At 40.0% G+C, this 21,692-nt stretch overlaps 2 protein-coding genes across 2 annotated transcripts in view; both read right to left on the bottom strand.

Moving 5' to 3' along the window:
* The window catches only part of POLN (DNA polymerase nu), a gene marked incomplete at both ends in the record, with an annotated part of 92,100 nt that extends 88,283 nt beyond the window's left edge, over positions 1-3,817 (bottom strand). The window contains 2 exons of the mRNA XM_084285764.1: positions 200-261; positions 3,688-3,817. Coding sequence (XP_084141890.1) covers positions 200-261; positions 3,688-3,817 — 192 coding nt within the window. The remainder of the gene's footprint in view (positions 1-199; positions 262-3,687) is intronic.
* A 1,804-nt stretch (positions 3,818-5,621) lies between these two features.
* HAUS3 (HAUS augmin like complex subunit 3) lies at positions 5,622-12,724 on the bottom strand. Its single transcript, XM_084285534.1, has 4 exons — positions 11,694-12,724; positions 10,168-10,604; positions 8,295-8,520; positions 5,622-6,972 (listed from the first exon to the last, which is right to left on the bottom strand). Exons 1-4 carry the CDS (start codon positions 12,603-12,605, stop codon positions 6,706-6,708), a joined length of 1,842 nt encoding a protein of 613 aa, XP_084141660.1. The 5' UTR covers positions 12,606-12,724; the 3' UTR covers positions 5,622-6,705.
* Between the last annotated feature and the right edge of the window lie 8,968 nt (positions 12,725-21,692).

Genomic DNA, 21,692 nt, shown 5'->3' with positions numbered 1-21,692 from the left:
TAGGAAAAGTGGGGCCAATACTCTCAAAGGTAGACTAGATGCCAAGTGCAAAATAAGACTTATAGAGGAAAGTTATCTGAACCATCAGAATATGCAATGTACCGTGATAAAACCTGTTATGAAAGAGCCAGTAAATAACTTCTAAACTTCCAGTAAGGAGTGGCTTTTTAAGTAGTCTTTTATCTTACAGTGTGCTTGCCTTTTCATTTTTCAGATGTGCATCCTTATCACCTATCTTATTTTCCTCAGTCTTCTCTATACCTTAAAAAAAAAAGAAAACATTTTACAGTACAAATGAACCTGAGATCAACGCATACAGCTTTGGTTACAATGTTACATTACCAACACTAACCAAACCTAAAATAATTGCAATCAAGTTTTCCACGGCAACTGTTTTCCTCAAATTAATATCATTCAAGCTCTAAATGGCTCTGCAGGTTCCTGAATATGCACATGTAAAAACATGCTCTGTCCCCATGAAGAAAAAGTTACATTCCACTTTGCTACATAGCCGACAAACATTTTCCATGGTATTCAGAAGCAGCATTACTATAATATTTTAAGAATGCCTACCACCTTCTTTCAAGAAAACACATCCCTTTTTGGTCAAAGTAAAGATAAAGGCTTGAGCAAGGAAAAAAAAAAAAAAAAACAAAAACATTTCACACAGTTGAACTTGGTGTTAGACAGTATTATTCTCCAAAATATTATTCAGGAGTATACTTTATTCACACATGTATCTTTAACTTATGATGCCCTAGAGAAAACTGACCAGGCTTTACCAAGAGGTTAATTTTTTCACATTGTTCATCCTCGCAAGAGAATGAGTATTGTAAGACCAGACAAGAACAGAGAGCAAGGAAGATTCAGACTTATCAAATAGACAGAAGGGTAATAACAACCAGCATCCCAATAAGGAGAAGGATTATTATTAGACCCAGCTCTAAGACAGAGCCCTGAGGCACAGCACAGCTGTTCTCCTGGGCCCACCACCAAATTACCAGCAACAGTTGGCCTACAGTTCTGAAAGTTTAAGGAAGCTTTGCAAATACACCTCAGAACTCTGCACCACGCTGAGTGACAGGGCTATGACATGCCTTCTCTTTTCTGCACTCAACACAGCCCAATAGACCCAAGAGGAGAAGCAAATGAATAAAAGAACAAGGGCTAACAGACTAGCAGTAATTACAGATTCAGTAGGGACAATAAGAGGAGCCAGGCAATGGAGAACTCTCGTGAAGTGCATGGCCCTCCACAGTTTGTAATTACAAGCCCTGTGTCTCTAGATCCTTCTACTACCCAGCCAAAAAAAGCACTCCTGGGCAAAATACACATTTTGTCCCTTTCTAACTGCTGGTCCACAGAGAGTCCATTCCACTGCTGCCTTCAGCTACAAAATTTGTATTATGAGAATGTGTCTAGCTTCTGGATCTAACAAGCTGCCACCTGATATCAAACAAGACATAAGTGGATCTTTTTCCATTTACCAAAACTGTATTCTAAAAAGTTTTGAAGAGGTAAAGCAGGATCCTATACTTAAAAGACTAATAACAAAATAATTAAGAGACTACCTCAGTCTCCAGAAAAGACTAAGCTTATTACTTTACAATATCACAGGCAGGTTCAGTTATTTTATCTCCAGCTTAACCCCCTAACCTGAACTGTTAGAACAGTCAATATGGTATAACTGAATTTAGTGTCAAACATTTTAGCTTTGGTTTTCTTGACACTTTCCACAATAAAACTATCATTTAACAACGATAGCAATGTGAGTCTACTGTCAGTGCTTTTAATCACTTCATGGCTAGATACTTGTTCTCAATAAATTCACCCTCCAAAGATGAGGATTACATTGCTCTTGTTTAGCACACGGTGTTCAGTATGACTGGTATCTAAATCGCCACACCACCCCGAATTTCTGGTTCATGAAAAAGTATCAGCAGATGGCAGTAGAAACCCATCCTTGCATTCAAACGTACTGCTGGATGGAACTATTACAAATGCTACTGTCAAGATGACCACAATTTCACCCATGAGTTCAACATCACAGATGTTTGTGCTATTTGAATCCAGTATTTACCTTTTAAAGACAGACTTTCCAATTAAGTAGAATTAAAACTTTAAAGATCTTATCAATAAAATACAGTCCAATATAGCCATAAACAGACCAACTTTTGTTGTTATTTTGGTGTGGTCTTTTGTTTGTTTATTTTAAGGCAAACTTTTCTTCCTCCCCAGATCCATGCTTTGATCAACTAAAGCTACACACACAGGCACTTTCCTAAGAGTGATTCAAATTGTAAGTTTGTTCTTAAGTCTGTAGACTAGAAGCAATCGTAATTAAGATAAGGGAAACAAAAAAGCTAGTCATGTGACATGCTGCCACTAAATGCTTATACTGTTCTTTCAATACCCAGTGAGAAAGGGTTTAGGAACACTACAAAGACTGCAATTACAATTGGCTAAAAATACAGACACTATCATTGTACTTTTAAAGAAAGCGAATCTCTCATTTTACTGCTTGACAGAGTGAACGGATGGCGAGCAGACAACATAACACTACACAGACATCACACAGAAGGGAGAGTTCCCACATCTATGACAGAAAACATTTAACAGAAAATGACAAGGTAGCAAGAGAAGCAGAAAAGCAATTAAATCGAGGCTGAAAGGAGATCTCACTTTCTTTAAAATAATCTGGGTTTTGTTTTTCATGTTAAGATGAATGTATTCCATGTCTTCAAATGTGCATCACCAATTTACATAGCAATGAGCTACTACCCTTTTCACTGCTACGCCAGACTCCAATGATCCATTATCTTACTAGTGAACGAAGAGCCTGAGCTACTGTTTTTATAAAACCAAGGTTGTAATGAATGCCATATAACAAAAACAAATGCAATATTTAAATCTTAGTTTTAAATCCTGTTGACCAGATAACATTCCAGGATCTACTTCTCCAGAAAAAAACAGAGAACAGAAATTAAGCAAACCTTTAACATTCTACTTCTTTCCAGAGCTACATGACTGAACTATTAAATACACAGAATTGAGAATAAAAAAAATCTTGCAAAACGTCACTAGTATCCACTACATTTTGAGTATGATGCTGGGCTTTGCGCAGAGTCAAAGATCTGCTGAGGCTCTTTTACCATTACCTAATTTATTTGCTCTACAATTTGGACTTTTGTTCACTCTTCCCCCTAGAATTTCACAAAGACTGAGTTGGTAACGAGCATGTGTTTAAAGAACAGACAATAGTCTGGAAAACTCACTGGCCTCCTTGCAATTTCCCAGTACCTCTAGTGATATTTAAGTATCTAGCCCAGATTCAAGTTAACATACATTTAGTTTACAGTATTAGTTAATTAAGAGTTTGAAATTCTCATCTGTTTTTATACCACATAGCAGAAACTAGCAGGAACAGGTTAGGAAAGATAAAAAAAAAAAAAAAAAGGAATGAAACACAGGGTACTGGCAATATCTTAGTTCCCTGCACTCACACAGCATCATTTAACCAGATGAGTCCCAGCAAATGCCACAGTTAAAGGTCAATTCATTTTCTAAACCTAGAAACACTTAGTTTTCTTCTTAAATAGGGACTGGAAGTTTGATGTTGTTGTTTGTTTGCATTTCAGTTTTTCCAACTGAAAATATAGACACTTAAACAGATCAAAATTTACTCACTCTGGTTATTTTTTCTGCTAGTCTGAATTCCTGTAGGAACAGACTGTAAAGCTGACATAATCCTCTGAGCAGCATCAGATAAAGGCACTTCAGAAATCTCACATCCTATATATGATGTGTAATGTTCCATTTTTACGATTATACCTAAACACGAAATACACATGAATTATGCATGCTGTCAGGGTCACAAAACAGTCTGCATTTAACATTCTTTTCAAGTTAAAGACAAAATAAAGACAAAACATAGTGAATATGTTCAGACCTTCATTTTCCTTAACAGAAAATATTTCCTCCCTGACTTGTTTTTAAGCATTGTAATAAAAATTAGCAAATTATACTCATTTACAAAACCTAAGAAGTGAAACTTCTTTGAAATACAAGGTTTTAGTACACTGATAAAAGTTAAACAGTCTTTTTAAGTACAGCTAAATTCTAATAAAAGAATGATAAAATGAGAATTTTCCTTTGTGTTGGAAATATTTCCCCCTCAACATCTTTAAATTAGTCTATATCTAGCGTATCCATGCATTTACTGCTGGTGGTACTCAGGTTTTAAATCAATAAAAAAAAATCTTTCAAGAGGTACCTGACAAAATAGCACCAGTACAAGATGAAAGCAGTGCTACTATCAAGATATACAAAGATTAATGATACACGTATTTTCTGAAATAGCACAAAAGACCTCTATTCCTTAAATGTTGTAAAATTGATGTAGTCAAGTAACATTTAGTATTGTTATTACATTTTTTGTCAATTTAAGATCAACAACATCTAAAGTCTCAATGAGTTCCAAGTGTAGCTATTACTGTTCTAGATTTTATCCTTTTTTCCCCTCCCAAAGCATCTGTTTTTAAAGTTGTCCCACAGCCACGTTCTATAACGCACATAAACTCAGAGCCCCTAGGAACAACACATATGGGAAAATTAGAAACAGAAGGCATCCATACTGACATCTTTCTTGACTTCATAGTTAAAACGGAACAATGCATAAAACTTACCACAAACACAAGGTATCTATGCAATATTTTCAAAATACTTTCATCAAGCAAACATTTCCTTCTGTTTACATGGAAATATTTTTCTCAGCTCAAGACCATAGGCAGATTGCAAGTTTGAAGTACAAACATTTGTATCCAGATTCAAAGAACATCCATCAAGCTGCGTTAAGTTTTGCTTAATAGCTGTCTAGCTCAAAGAGGTTATTTTTTTTTTTCCTGTTTGAACTCACATACGCACTACTCTAAAGATTTCATAATGATCTTAATTCTGAAGCCAATTATCAGTTGGAGAATTGATGTTGCAAAAGACAAAAAGCATCTCAAAATTCTTGTTTGTGAGGACTTAATCCAAAACAAAAAGGAAACAAGACTAAACTTCAGCACAGCATAGAAGTGCTTACAAATCTTAAGGACAGTGATATAGGGAGGTATCCTTGGAGCCCCAGGATACTTGTGGTCATAGCCTTTGGAAGAAAAGAACTCATACCACATGATGCAAAGTCACAAAGAACTGTCTTTCATGGAACCTAATGAAGGATATGGTAAAAAAAAAAAAAAAAAAAAAAAACAGTTTGTACAAGGCACTGTAGAGTGAAAGCTGGTTTGCAATTTGAGAGTAAACATGTAGAAGGGGGAAGGAGGCAGAATGGCTCTCCTTTCCCTGACATTCATGCATATCATACACCTTCTCCAAACTTTCATAATTAGGAGTGACATTGCTTTCCTACTTGGGGTAAAAACATCCTGACTTCTCAGGGTGGGAAGCAGCAGCCTTCAAACTCTGGGGCACATCAAAATGAGAACCTAGCAGACTAAATACAAACAAGACCCCCAGGCATGAGAATACGTCTAAAACATACAGATTTGCGGTAAATATTGACAACACTGAACTTGTCATGTTTGGCATTTAATAATAATAAACAATGTATGGAGCTAAACAGCATGAAATACAGATATAAAGATATACAACCAGTAAGTTAAAAATTACACATTTAAAAATAAGTTATATTCTTATATAAAAGCTTAAAGTCTGCAGTCAAAATAGTTTTAAGAAAACTGTTACTGAATTTAAAGGAAATTATCTAGCCTTCATCAATGCGTACAACACTTGCAAGCAGGCATGGCTGATGTCATCAAAAGTATGTAAGACTGGAAATTATTCTATAAAAGTGTATCTACTTCCACTGGTGTATTAGGAAGCTACACAAAAGTTTGATAAACAGTCTAACAATATCAGTGAAAGCAGAAGTATGAAAGCATTAAGACTGACTTCAAATGCCTATCATCATAAATTGCATAGAGAACCGCATGCAGTTATGCCAAAACTGGTCTGAAATCCAAAGGTAAATTTTGAATTAATTTTCTCTGAAAAGTCTGGCTTAAGCATGGACTAGTTTCAATGGAGAGGATAGGCCATAATTTAAGACATATCAAAGTGGCCATAAAAAAAAAAGTCTTGGTACTCAAAACAGATTCTGGTATATATTTTAATATGTTCCCATATAACAAAAATATTTCTTCTTAGGGGAACTGTAAAGGAGTCTTTGAATTTCTGCCTCAGAACTTTCCTCTTCAGAAGGGCACTACATCGGTGTTCCAAGATCTGGAATGACTTGCACTTTTTTTTTCTTTTCAGTTCACCTATCAAAAGGTTCTTATCGTGCAAGAAAGCTGATCTCAAGTGTATGAAGCTTTCTTCTGTGCTATGCTGTGTGCCCTGGAAATCGATATACAGGTTAGCAGAAGAGCAGCCTACATGTAATTCATTCAGCCAACCAATGAATTAAGTCACATCAAAGAACTCAAATTGAAGAACCTGGACAAAATTCCAATTTGCACTCAATGACCAGATGCCAATAGCTGTAAAGCACCACATAATCTAAACTTGGTAACTGTGGGAGCTAAACATCCATTGCAATGACAGACAAATGTTAGCCTTGACAAGCTAATACACATCATTCCGTAAACTTGTGGACTGTTTACATTGACATATTTTCCTATATTAAGAGCACATTGAATGTTAAACATTAAGAACTTCACCAGTGGTGAAATTCTGATTTCCCAGGCCACTGGCTTTAGCCTCCGACTGCCACTCAAGCTTCTCCACCAATTCTTTCAAGTGATCTTCATCTTTGAAAAAATACACATACAAGTTTCTTTCCATCTGATGCAACTTATTGGACTCTAAGAAGTTTCTCTTTGACTTCAAATCAGCAATAAGATCCATAATTAATTGATTTAGTTTATTTAAATCATCCTCCAGTTGATTAAACTGTTCAGTAAGTTCCTAATAAAAAAAATACAAAACAAGAGTTAGACATTGTTAACACACTAGTTGAATTAGAAATATGAAACTTTTTGCTTTTGGAAACCACTTTCCTTGTTAAGTAAAAAAATCATTAGAAACAGAAAACAGAGGTGATAAATTCAATGTATGTAGCTTTTGAGCTACACCAGGTCCTGAAAATGTAACTTCACTTACATGTTTACTAAAACAGATGAGTTGAGACCATAAGAATCTAGCCTAGATAGATGATTGAAAGACATTTAATAAAGTTTTCACAGCAAGGTAAAAGTGAACAAACAAAAACCCAATTCAATTTTAAAATGAAAAAGGTAGCAAATGCAATTTTCCCAACTGTTAATCTTACCACAGTTCAGTGCAGGTAGGCTCCCTTCTAGCTACAAGTGCAGAGCACAGCACTGTATGGGCTGCTGCAGGGAAAGTTAATACCCCAGCCAGACCCAGTACAGTCATCTACTTACATATTATTTCTTTATTAAGGGAGTTAAGTTACTTTTCCTGAGAAACAGTACCAATAGAAAAAGGCATCACTGTTTTAAGAGGTAACGTTAATCAATAAAAAGTTTGTTGATGGATACAACCTGTAATCCCTAAATACGTATTGTTCCAATTCCAAATTTCTGAGTAACATTGTCCTATATGTTGCAAATTCAGCTGACAACTAGAAGCGTTAAAAATACATATATATATATTTAAGTATTTCATAACAAAACCCTTCCCTCGTTCCATTTTTAAGATACCTAGTTGCTTACTTGCTTATAACAAGCCATGCCTAACAACCCCTATTCCCTTTTAAAAGAGGCTGTAAAAGCAATACTCAAGAGCTATGTAGCAGAATTGTCTTACTACAAAGTTCTCAAAATTTTGAAGGACAGTTATTTCATCCACACAAGTCACCCACGGGCAGGCCTTTTAAGGGGCTGAACCTTACTACTCAGGTACTACAGGGCAAAAAAGCCTTTCTGGAATCAAGAGAAATTTAAGTGACTTTTCCAGTGATATATCCAGAAGATATTTTCCACACCACAGACTTACCAGTAGTACATGACTGTAGATGCCTTTGAAAGAAATGAAGGGTTAGATGCAATTATTTGCTCAAAACCAATAAATTATTACCTGCCAACATACACAAAACCCAAAATTTCCTAAGAACAATGTAACTACTGGCCCACCACCATTAAGGCAACATTTGTTGCTACCCTGCTGTACCAATTTGTGTCCCCAGCCTTCATACTACATTTGTCTCAGTAAAAGAACACAACAGACATGAACGTAATAATTTTAGTAACTACATAAGGACATACCCGGCTACTGAATAGTAGCTGATTTCCTCCACAAAAGAGAGCATCATGAAGGGCATTTACATCACTATCTAGTTTGGACAACATGAGAGACTGTTCTTGAGAAGACACTGCTAGCTGGTCTTGTGCTGCAGCACAATCCTGCATCAACTTCTGAGCCATCTGCTGCAGGTTTTTGTATGTTTTAAACAATTGCTTTTTATCTTCTCCTTCCAGAAGCTGGTATAGCCTGTAACAAAAAGTTAGACACATGGTTTTTAAAAGTTACCTAAGCATTCCCAACATTACTAGTCAAGAGAAGATCTTCCTGTTGAAGTCAGACTGAGGACTACACCAAAGGACAGGACTGCTCAGGTTACTCTTGATATACTGCTGTATCTCCCACTGATTTTATGATTCCATCTGTATATAGATCATGAATGATTAATAGGATTCCAAATATTCCAACGTTATAAGCAACAGCAATGAAATATTGAAGTAGCAGTTAATGAGTACACAACGAATACCAATAGTTTGCAGAAGCACATGTTGTCAGCTTCTATTTCACTACACTTTTCAAGCACAACAAATTAAGTTGTGTTTTTTTGAAGTGCTAGAAGACTGAGGACTTCAGTGGCCAGTGAGAAATGCGAAATCTTTATGACATTTTCAAGTTTACTGGACTGTTTCATATCTTGCATTTATGAAGAGACAGCTAAGGAATTCTATAATTAGTTGAGCCATGAGAAGACAGCAATACTTTACTACACCAAACGGTACCTTTACAATACATCCCAGTCTCACAATTACTGATAACTTTGCTCAGTTGCTACTACCACCTCTGCTTATCAAAATCTTTAGGAGCTGAGCCCCACTAAAGAACCAGATTGGTTTTAATAAGAATGGGAGCTATATTTCAAGAGTAACTGAGTTTCTTTAAAGTGTCTTCTGCTTACTAAGCATTTAGGGTTTATAACTCTTGCAACTTCCTTTCACAGTCATGAATACTAAGGCCTGCCTTTTTAAAGAAAGAAAAAAAGTGAAAAGCAGAAAGATAACATTGTGATTTAGTCATATGGAGACTTAATAATAAACCTGAACAACGTTACAAGTTGTCAACACACACACACCTGGAGCAAAATTAATGCAACCTAATGCTGGCAATCAAGTCAGTCTGTGCAAGACTACACTACCACTTAACATAACAGCTATTAAAACACACACACTTGAAAGAAGGGGGAAAAGCCTAGCATTAAAACATTAAGTATTATAGAACACACCATCTGGAAAGGTTTTGAGTCTTGAAGTGACATCAACACAACACATGTTTCTACAGTATCACCTGAGCTACAGGGAAACTTCGTTTCTTACATATTGAAAGGAATCTACATGGGCAAGAGGACACAGAGGCCAGATAGCAAAACAAGCAGCAGCAATGAGCTAACCGTGTTTCAGATGTTTCTGGAGTAGTTCCTCTCCTTTACCACATGGGGGTTTTTGCCAGCTAAGCTGATGAGGCCACAGATACCATCTGGGAAATCACTTCTTAGCAGCTCTCTGCATCTACACTTCTGGAGTAACTTCCAAAGAGCCCTAGGTGCACCATTTAAGAGAGGTTTCGCTATAAACATTCATGATGTTCTCAGCGTTGCTTAGGAATGCTCTGGCAACATACACAAAACTGATACTTGAACAGTTTTCCTCAGTCAAACCTGGAAAGAGCCTCTGAGGATAAGCAAGAGGCAAATCTCAAAGGCTTCAGTTTTGGAGCAGTACAAAGTAGCTATAGCAAGCGACTAATAACTTAGCAATGGAGATAGCGTCGCTTACCAAAGCCTTTATCTCCCCAGCTTTATTTCAAAATAAGCCCAAGTTCAATAGCAGCTGTAACACTCACCTACGAGAGAAGTCATCCTTTGGACCGATAGTGTTTCTCGGCTGTGCAGGTTGAGAGAGCTCCGATAACACCTCCAGTCTCTGTTGTAACTCGTTACTGCTCTGTTTCAGAGATTCTAGCAAATTGTCAAGTTGATGGTGCACATCTTTCTGTTTCTTCAACTCAATTTCATAGGCTAGCTGAATAAGTTCAAATGACGCTTTCTGTCTTAGCAAATGGCTGCAGATTTCATCTTGTTTAGAAATAAAACAGTCCTGCCGAGCAATCTCACGATCCAGGTCTGCTTTCACCACCGGCACAGTCAACAGTTGTGCATGCTCTTTCAAAAGAGAAGGCAGCTCTTCATTGTTTAGCTGAGCTATATGTTGCCTAATTGTTGCAATTTCACCTTTTAAACTAGATATTTTGGCCTCAAGGTTTTCTTGTTTTCCAACACCCTGCATAAAGCAAAATAATCGTCAATTTCCATCACATTTCCCTCAAGCTTTTTTTCCCCTCATCCTTCATAAAACTTCCCTAACATATTTTTTCAGTTCACAGAAGAGTCGTGCATTTATGTGAAAAACATCACAACTATAAAGTTAATGAGCACTCTGTAAGCAGCTTTACAGAACTTCACAACATAAGGCGATTAAATACTTAAAATGCAGATAAACAAATTTCAATAGATAGTAATTCAGCCCTACTGCAGGGTCATGAAACAGTTTATTGTGGAAAAAAAAATCAGGAGCTGTATTTTACTTCACACCTGTATTTCAAACACATCTAACTGAAATCTCACATGCAAACACATTTTTATATTCAGCTGGGTGGCTATCAATACTGCAATCAGAAACAATCTTTTTCAAATTAATCCTTCAAGCCCTATATGCTAAGCATACATAAATGAAAATATACTGACATGAGTTAGTCCACAACTGCGATATAAACTAATTTTGTTTGTTCTCATAATTCCTTCATATTCTTAATTTCCACTAGTCAGATCTAACTGTCACTCACTGAGACCTCTCTGGGTTTCAACTGTCCACTTCACTTATTTGGTATCTAAGAGCATGCCACACCACCACGTCTCCATATTACGAGTTTCTGAGTTTCAAAATCACCAGTGAACTAAAACTTTAAGGTTTTGCTACAGAATGTGAACAAGAACATATTTATCATATTAGTTGCCCTATGCTATAAGATCTCAACTAAAGTTACAGTTCTGATTGTTGTACAAAAAGAGAAACAGTTACAATATGAAATTTAAGAGTTTAACAAAACTAGAAAGGTATTTCTAGGTTCTAGTTTTTCAAGGCAGTAAGTTCTAGAAGGAAGAATTAAAGGCACTCTGCCACACCAAGCAGTTTCTAAGCATAGACATTGAAGCTATTCCACAAGAGCACGAATAAAGTTTCATAAAAACGTAATTTCACTACATAAAAAAAAAGTAAATAACAATAACTCAGCAGGTCTTTTTACTAGATGCAGCTGAACATGCCTGTCTCTGTTTAAAACTCCACCTTACATCATCTTTTGTGGCTTACCTCATTCTTTAACGTCTTCAGCATGCTCTCTGCACACCGTATAGCTGAATTCACACTTTCTTCTTTAGCTTCCATTTGAATTAGCTGATGCTGAGCACAAATATATGCCATCTGGAGCCTGGCCATCTCATGACTCTCCTCATAAACTCCATTAGCCTCATCACAAGCGACTGGTTTGCTCTTATCCCTGAGCTGAACGCTGTCTTCATGCACATTTTCAAACAGTTCAGGCATACCTGGATAAAAATGCTTTTTAGCATATGAGGTGAGTGCTGCAGTGCACTGTTCTTCCTGAGACAAATACTTGTCCAAGGACAGCTGGGAAAAAAACACAGGGTGTGAACCTGCCCCTTGTTCTGAATCAGAAGCAGTGAAGAAAGAGGCCAATTTCTTAACTCCATCCATAAGAGAGAGCAGATCATTGTCAAGCTTATTATTTGCTGCAGTAAACACTGCCAGCCCGTCTTTCAGATCTTTAAGTGCTTCATCTTCTTTTCTTTTTAATGCCTGTAACATACTGCTGTTCTCAGAAATCATCAGCTGAAGCTTATTATGCCGATGAATTTGAAGATTTTTCATCTTCTGAAGAGTCTGAAGCTCATCCTCTAATTTCTTAAGTTCCTCCTTCTCCTCCTCCTGGCTCTGTGAATCCACAGGCTTACAGGTTTTAAGGACTTCATCTAGTGCATTTCCTTCTAAAATGGGCTTACCAGACTCAAGAAGATTATTAAAATCTTGCAGTTCTTTTTCAGATACCACGTGCTGCTCATTTACATTTCCACAAAACCACTCCAGAAATGATCTGTCTTCCGAAGACTCAAACATCCAGTCAAAGTCTTCTCCATTAAGCTCATCAGCTCCTGGATATCCAATTTTCTTAAGAGTTTCCACAAAGTCCTTTCCACAGCTCATGATTAAAGTATATTTGAAAGCAGAAAAGATCCAAATACATGAAGAAATCTAGAGCATTATTCCAGTGAGGGGTTTTTTTGTTGTTTTACATTAACATTCAGTATCTTAATAAAAAGGGTCTGCACAGCAGAAAAGAAGTGTCAGATCACACCAGAAAACCAAATACTATTCTGGGTTAGAGCAGTTACTGAAAGACTAGAAACCAATTTTAATATCAAGGATATCTTAAATATACTTGTCCTGATTTGATGACCGAAGTATGTTTAACAGTTAAATCCCAGATCTTTGCAAACACTTATATGTTTGCTTAATTGACACACATTTACCACTAACATAGAGTTTTACCAGTGATTCAAAATTAACAGGTGTAAAATACCAAGTAATTCACTGGCCTGCAAAAGTGTTTTATTAATATAGCTTTCCTCACATTAAATTAAAAAATAAATCTTTTTAACTCTTCCAAAACAAGGGGGAGCTTTCAGTTTGCTCTAAAACCAAAGTTAAGTATTATAATGCACTTAAAATCTTGGGGTTTTTTTTGTTTGTTTGTTTGTTTTTAAACTTCAGCAGCAAGCAGAATCTTGTCTTCTAAGCCTTCATTTTAAAGTTTCCTCTGCAAATAGAACAAGAACCCCTTTAACAAAAAAATATTAAAACATAAGCTTTTTGGCCATTTATAAACAAAAATAAATTACACTCTGAATGAGTATTCTAGTCACGATTCTAACGTTACAAGTAAAAGGAGAGTCATTCCCAGCCAACAACCTACCAGCTCTGGGATCTCAAAGTATAGCCAAAAGATGAGAAAGAACAGGGTAAATTACCGAGAATTTCAGGCCTGCGCTACTTTAGCAGGGTCCAGATTGTTTTAAGTTTGTTATTACTTAACACGGAGGTTGTAAAACGTACATTTCACCAGAAAAACCTCAGCTCGTCAGCCGGCCGGGAAGCGATGAGCGTTGAAGAAATAAACGCACCTTTCTGAAATCCGTGTTTCTAAGTCAGCTTGGAGATTCTCTGTGTAATAATAATAATAAAAAGCACGAAGAGAACCCGTTACACGAGCTACCCGTCACGGGGCAGCCCCGTCTTAACAGCCGCACCTCCACCAGAAGTCGATAAAAATCGCAGGCAGCTCTAGGTTCGCCCACACCCATCACCAAGCCGTGGAGAACCCCCTCGAAAAGGCTTTATTTATTAAAAAAATAAGCCACCCCTAAGAAGGGGGCGGCCGCCGGTACTCACCGCGGGGGCTGAGGCGTTGAGGGGACGTGGGGGGGGTGAGGGGCGGGGGGAGGGGGCGGCCGTTGAGCGGGGCCAACGGCTCAAACCGCCCGCCACGCGCCGCGCCCGCGCTGCCTCCACTGCGCCTGCGCGCCGCTCCTCTCCCGCCCACCTGATGGGCGTGGCGAAGGCGAGCCCGCGCGGGGATTGGTCTGATGCCCCGTGACGTCAGGCGGGCGGGCTCTCCTCAGGCAGCGGCCGTTGGGTCGCCTCAGTGGGGCCGCCCCTGTGAGGGCGGGCGGTCTCCTAGAGGGGGGATGTGCTGCTGCTCCTGTGCCCCCGTCAGGGTTTTTTGGGCGTCTTGTTGCGCCCAGTGGGTCCTGAGGGGAGTGAGGGCAATGCTCTCTGCTATTTAATGTGGCTCAGTATTGAACAAATCCACGGTCTCACAAATCCACTGTGTTCACCAGGCTCCCTGAAGCTGAGATGTGGAGGGGGGGGCTGCCATTATCCTGTAGAGGTGTACCCATAAAGCGACTTTCAGGACAAAGTAGCCAAATAAAACAAACAAACAAAAAATAAATAAATAAAAGAAACAGACACAAATTCTTAGTTGCTCTTTAACCTGCCTTCTTTTCGTTACATGTAAATGACCCTTGGCTCCCGCATTGCAGGATTTGGTGAACACCACCTCTGCATTTAACCTTATCTGTCGCCTTCATACTAATTTAGAAACCATGAATAAATTCCCTTTCCCTTTTATCCCTATCAGCTTGAAGAGTGGCAAAATTGGGCCTCTGTACAGCAAGAGCTCAATTATTTCAGTTGTCCTTTTCTGCACCTTCTACAGCATCATTTCCTGAAGTGCAGAGAGAAGATGCACGCAGTCCGCAAGGTGCGGGTGCACCAGGGTTTTCTACAACAGCAAAATTCTCCCTTCTGCCATGTTTCCAATGCACTTCCTTATGATGCTCACTGCTTTCTTGGCCTTTTGGCTGCCACTACCTGTTAAGCCAACAAAAAAATCTCAGCAATGACTGTCAGACATTACCTGTCTGACATTATAAGACACCCCTCAGATTTAGCTGCCTTCATTTCCTGGTTACATTTCACATGCCAGGTTTTTCTGGACTTTCCCATTTCTCTCACTAGCCTCCTTTGCTTTCTTATTGAGTCATGTGGTGGGAAAAAGGAGGGGGTTGAAATATCATTTTCTATTTATGTCAGACATTTTACCTGAGCTTCTAGTACAAGATTTTGAAGTCTTCTGGGTGTTTGCAGGCTTCTTGCTTCTTCTGAGCTATTTTTGTTGTTGTTGTTGCTGTTGTTTGTTTATTTGTTTTGTTTTGTTTGTTTTGGTGGTGTTTTTTTTGTTTGTTTGTTTTTTTGAGGAGGGGGGACATTTTTCCCATTTTTACAGTTCTTTTTCTTAAAATTGTATATCTGTGTGCTTTATTTGTCTTGCTGTCTCTTGTTACAGCGTGCAGCTTAATTGTATTGTGGTTGCTATCACAGAGCACCTCACCCACTAATAGCTCTTGAATTAGATCCTCTGCACTTCGGAAGACTAAATTCAGAGCTGCGTTTCATCTTGTGGCTTCTTGGGCCAGTTATTCTAGAAACAAGTCATTTATTGCACCCAGCAATTCTTTCTCCACATTTCACCCTGATGAGGCAATTGACCCAGTGTGCATGTGGGTGGCTGAGCCCTCCCACTGCATGTCCTAAATGTGCAGCTCCTCTAATCTCACTTAATGCAGCTGTTGAAATGAATCAACACAGGGAAACCAGCAACCTCTCAGCTCAGCACAGCTACGGCTAATGCCCGTGAAGTTTTCTAGCTCCAGATCAGCACCTGTAATGCCTGCAAGGTGCCGCATGGTGATTTGTACTACAAAGTGGTCTGTGTAAGACTCAGCTTTACCTTAAGCCCTGACCTTGCAGTAATGGGTAAAAAGAGCTGTAGGGTTGAATTCCTCACCATCGGGTTACAGCCTGGTAGGCAGCTGCAGTTGAGGCTAGCTGGAGTTTTCAAATCATCTTGCAGGTGGAGTGCATCGCACCTTTCAGATGGGGAAGGAACGAAAGAATTTGCTACTTATTGTATACAACGATGTCATTCAGCTCAGTCACTTCCATTAAAATCAGCTTGTCCTATGGCAGTATTTCAGCATTGTGTTTTTAGTAGTATATAGATCAATGTTGCTCATGTAAAAAATACTTGAGTAAAAGCAAATTTTCCAATTTTTACACCTAGCAACCTTTCTAAAATTCCCCTGACCTGAGAGCAAGTCAGCTCTGCTGCTGAAGCCCACATCCCAGAAGTCAGAAGACACATCTGATACAGGAGGATTTAGGACACTTTCTTGACTGCTGCAACTAACACCCTCAGTTCCCTGTGTGACCGGATCCTCTCACTCTTTCTTCACACCAGACTCGTGTGCGGTGTCCAACCTCCCCATGGCCTTGCACAAAACCTCCACCCCCCTCTGTTTAGCTGGGCGAGCAGGAGCATATCCTAATTTTGTAGCTGGTTTGGGGCTACGTAGGTGTTGGCCAGTGGCCACCTCTTGAAACAGTTAAGAGCTCAATTGGGCCAGCCTTCGGGCACACTCACCGCAGGAAATAATTTCACTCTCTCTCTACCCAGACATGAAATTTTCATGTAAGTTTTCACCACTGATTATCGTTGCAGCCTCCATCCTATCTCTGCTTTGACAAATTTGGTCAAAATTAGCCTGAAGGTTCAAAAGTTATCAAGGAAAGGAGGAGGGGAACAGATGGATGAAAGAGGAGTTGACAGACAGCATGATCTCATAATCCCCACTGGCATAAGAATTCAGGATAGAATTGAAATATTTTAGGTCAGAACATTGTGCACTTAAACTTCTCATTTTGAAAGAACAAGCCTCTAATGTGAAACAAATTTTCATTTGTCAGACCCGAGATCAGCTTTTAGGGGCAGAGATTAAACAGCAGCCTTCTCCTCCAAACACGTTACAAACATATCTCCGAAATTTCTCACAGTCCCCTACCCCACCCACCCACAGCCCCAGATGCTTCCCTGTGTTTGCTTTTGCAGCTCCTTATGGGTCAAGAATGTTTTTCTCTGATTCATTTTTTTTTTCCTGGTTGTGTTCAGACAAAACATAATTAAAGGCTTACCTTACCCTTTTTTTCCATTCCAGGAGCAGTTGTTTTGCATCTGTGTGCAAGAACCAGAGAGGTTGCTCAGATAGCACATTGCATTCACAAGGCATTTTATGGTGGATTCCAACAAATTAAGACGTGGACGTTTCTGGAAAGATGTCTGCAAGCTCGGCACTGCTCCATCTGTGCCATGTTGCATTTGTTTCGCTGCAGAACATGCCCGAGTTGTGTCTGGTGCCTCACGGAGGAGCTATCGATTGCCCATCAGCTGCAGAGAGCAGCCAAGGAGTGCAGTTGCCGTCATGCAGGCACTGCAGCTGCCTGAGATAAACCCTCCCACCGAGATACATCTGTCACATGAAAATCGCATGGAAAAGTGTTTTGCTTATTACACGTCTAGGTTGGGGCCTTTTTTGGTGAGAAGAAATAACAGAGGAGACATGGAAACAAGTTTTTAACTGAGGAGCTGTGATGGGGTGGAAGCTTTTTCATTTTGCATCCTACTGTTCGGTGGCTCGTAGCAGCAGGATTTTGGAGGTCCCCGATGCAGGTCGCTGGAGTACCAGCCACTCTTTGTAAGCATTGTGTTCTAATGAAAGGAATCGCTTTAAGCAAATTTAAACTCCGAATTAAGCACAGCTTTTGAAGTGCCATGTGAGCTTTTACAACAATCAAGGTAGATCATAAAATCTGGCACCCGCTTGCTTTCTCTTGTGAGCACACGCCTCTTCCCTCTGGAGGAACAGGAGATCTCATTCTGAGACCTCATGTTCCTAGAAATGCAGGCCAAAGTGATTAGCTCTCTTCAGCTGTAGTGGATACAGTGCCATAAATAATAATAGTAATAGTAATAGTAATAGTAATAGTAATAGTAATAATAATAATAATAATAATAATAATAATAATAATGATGATGAAGCAGGTCCCTGCCGCTTCCTCACACTGCTCACTGATGGCAGCCCTCCGCTCCTCGCCTGCCCACCACACCGAACCCCTCCTGCCATGCCAAGGCCCTTAAATACGCTGGGAAATTTGCAACTTCCAGAAGTACAATAATAGTAATAATAGTAATAACTGAGATCTTTGCCATTGAAACCTCTTTAGACTATATTTTTAGGGGAAGCCAATGGTTATGTTACTATGAATTTAATTATAATTTATGGCTCTTTCCCACTGAAATTAGCTTGAAAAAAAAAATCATCCTGATAGTCAAGCTTCTGGATTTTTAATATTAAAGTTACTTTTCTTATAAACAAATCATAAGATGTCACAAAACTCAGCAAAGAAGCTGCACAGGTCTTAAATTGACTGGACTTTCAAAAATAGTGCCCCAACATCAGTCATAATAAATTTAGTCATAATAAATTTATAAATCTATGATAATTTAGTAACGTGCTGGATAGTATTTTATGTGACTGGCACTTTCAAGAGAAAGCTTTGCTAAAAGCATGGTTTATAATGCTTTGTGCATGAACATTTTTGTTCATTCAGTGGCTTACTGGAATCAAACGTAAAAATACTGACAAGCCACGTACCAGGACTTCAACCTAAAAGGACTGCTTCTGTATTTTTAAGTCGTCTCTGTATTTAAGTGCAACATGCTTGAGAAATTGAAACAAAAACCAAGGGATATCTCACACCACGGTTGAAAGTGTAATGACACAATTTGCAAAAGCAGTTCAGTTCTGTCCCGCCTCCCATCTCCCCTACTAACAAACTGAAATGCTCACCGTTGGCTGGCCGTGCATCACCTGAGGTGTGAATTCGATATGCAACAAAATACACAGGCAGGACTTGTAGGCTGCCTGTCACACGCTGCTTTTCTACCTTGCACCGAGCTGGAGTGACTTCAAGTGCAATTCTCTCGAACAGACAGTAACGCATTTCAATTTGCACTTGGTTTTATAGGTTGGTTTTGTCCTCAGAAATTTAATAGTGGGAATTTACACAGCACCCACGGTTACAGACAAATAACGTTAATGACTATTAAGGTTACGTTGGGCCAACGTAGGTAAAAGAACTTTAATTTGAATAGCACGCCGACCTTAATGCCATACTATTAATTTGAATTGCTAAAGCTCAGTGAGCTCCTTATTAAATAGGCATTAAAGCCATATGTAAAGATCTGCAAAGAGAAGAAACGCTATAAGCAGAGATGGTGGAAAATCCTAAGAAAAAAAACGAAACCCACAACAAGAAGGTATAAAAATCTGTATTTATATTATGACGAGATATTGGTACAACACAACACTCCGTGCGAGCACCTCGTAGGTGTGTACAGATGACCCCTGACAGTGTCCCACATCTCACAGACAGACCCTGCCTTTTGGCTCTCAGACCCAACGGCTCTGGCACAGAACCACTCGCAGCTTCACCAGTGACCACGCGTGCTGAAATGTCACCGTGTAAAAATCCTTATTGCACAGACTCTATAAATTAGAGACCCCCACGTAACCACATTTTATGCCTCTCGTGCTAAATGGAAGGAAGAAATTCTGAAATCAGAGCACCTTCACTATGCTTTGCTGGGGGGCAAGCCTCTTGGTGCACTTGCCTCCCCAGGAACCTTTTGCAGGGATTAATTTAAAACAAATTAGATAGAAAGAACGTGGCCAAATGGTTTCTAGTATTTTCTGTTTGATATTTCCCCTGCGTTTTAATTCTAGGTAGTTAGGTAACATTGGATGGGCTTCTGCAGCTACCAATTAACGATGTTGCATTTACTCAGCCACTTGAACAGTTTGCTTAGTTGCTGGTGAAGCTTCTGTTATTTCTAATCCGTTTCCCCCTTTACCATTTGGGGGGAGTGCAGATCTTCTTTAAGAGTATCTAAAGGGATTCAGGTCTCCTTCCACCGGTTTTGGAAAGCACAAGTTAGTGGATTAAATATCATCTGTTATCGGCTCTTATCACACGCAAAAACAATGGCCTGGAGCATCAAAATATTTAACAGCTTTCTGAAGGAGCAACCTGCTTTGCAGACATTCCTTGATCAATACCGGCATCAAATGGCAGCGTATAAAATTAGCATCGCTTAACTAAAAGCGGTGGTGGAGTGCTTCTTTCTTAAAGTGTCCATGTTTGCCACAGCGCTGCTCTGCAAGGACAAGTTCAGCGCTTGGCACCGTTCTGCTCTGAAGCTGGTCGGGTGGAGGTGGAATCGCTGCTCCCAGGAGCAGAGGCTGCTGCAAACACCCTGAAGTCCTGCAGACGTTCATCCTGCGGCTGAGCGCCTCTGCCTCGTGCACACAGCTTCACCGCATCTGCTCCCTCGGCACTGAAGTCAGTTCGCTGGAGTTGGTCACCTACAACGTACAGTAGGGTGCTCAGGCAGCTGTCACGGTAACTTGTAGATCAACAGGTGTAACTCGGTCTTTTTTAACAAAATAAGGTTGGGTGTGGTACAGCTGAGCCCGTACCTGCTGATGTCAAGAAAAATAACCCCGCTGAAGGTCACAAAAAGTCGTCATTCTGTAAATTAGAGGCTGATTGTATTAGCTCCTTTTTTTTTTTCTCCATCTCAAATCTCACACTAAGAAGTTAGTAATAACGAAACAGCTAGAAACAAGCTAGAAACACCAGAGGAAAAACTCTGCCCTTCTCATGGGTTCGGAGGGGCTGTTTATGGCTGCTTTAATCTGATAAAGCTCACTCTGAGATGAGTTTGGTTTTTGCACGAACAAAAATTCAGGACGCAATCTCTTTTTTTTTTTTTTTTTTTTTTTTTTTTTTTTTTTACAAAACTCAGGATGCACTCTCTGAGTAACAACGTGCTGCAGCTTCTACTGGTCAAACCCTGCTCTTCCAGGAAGACACACCAGCCTCCGTGGGCTACAAGGTAGGCAGCGACAGGATGGGAGCGAAGGCGTATTCATCCTCCTAATTGCAGTGGAGAATCTGCAGAAAAAGTTAACTGTTTGGGGCAGCTCTGCAAGCCTCTCCCGGCTGGCAGCAGGCTCGCAGCAGAGACCCGGGACAGGGGAAAAAACAGCCCCAAAGCAGCAGAGGGGCGCGGGTCCTCTGCCAGCCCTGTGCTGCAAGGGGGCACGCTCCGTCCTCCAGCCCAGGAGGAGGCTGACCCTCCTCTTGCAAAAAGGGCTTCTGGGTGACTTCATCTCTCCTGAGCCTTTTCCGCAGAGAAAATGACCCAGCAGCCCTGTCATCTTTTCTCTGCTCATTCTTTCCCGGTGCAGTAATTGCAGAGTGGAAAAAGAAGATGGGCTGAGAAGTGGGAGCTTCTCACCTGCTAAAAGCACGGTCAGGACACCGAACGGCACCTGTAGGGTTTAATACAGGAGTCAGCAGCATTCATTTTGCACTAACGCCGTGCTTACAGACACAGTTGTGTGCACACACCAATGTGTACACACACACCAAGCACATGTGCAAGGATTCAGCCTAAAAATGAGGGAAACCAGCACGCCATCTCCATCCCTCAATGACACATCCGAGCCCCAGCTGTCTCCAGCGAGGGTGGCTGCACCCAGCAGCAGCCAGACCCAGCAGCGGGTGCAGCCGTGCCGTCACCTGCAGCCGGATTTCTTCGGTACCTGGTCTGCAGACAAGGGGGCTACGGCTGAAAACACCTCTCAGAGCAGGCTGCACGTAAGGGAGAACAGCACGGTCACGTTTTTCTTGACTGGGAGAATAGCCCCCACTGGAATAACTGAAAAAGTGAAAACAAATAAACCCTTTTTATTTCCACTCAAGATT

This window comes from Netta rufina, assembly GCF_964035555.1.
Source record: "Netta rufina genome assembly, chromosome: 4".
Classification (NCBI taxonomy): Eukaryota; Metazoa; Chordata; class Aves; order Anseriformes; family Anatidae; genus Netta; species Netta rufina.
This window is presented reverse-complemented; position numbering and strand designations above follow the sequence as displayed.

Coding starts and splice junctions, on each gene's coding strand:
- HAUS3 (XM_084285534.1), bottom strand. CDS start 12,605: ATGAGCTGTGGAAAGGACTTTGTGGAAACTCTTAAGAAAATTGGATAT. Junction 10,605..11,693: donor TGAAGACGTTAAAGAATGAG/GTAAGCCACAAA, acceptor TGCTTTATGCAG/GGTGTTGGAAAACAAGAAAA. Junction 6,973..8,294: donor AGCTACTATTCAGTAGCCGG/GTATGTCCTTAT, acceptor TTTTTTTATTAG/GAACTTACTGAACAGTTTAA.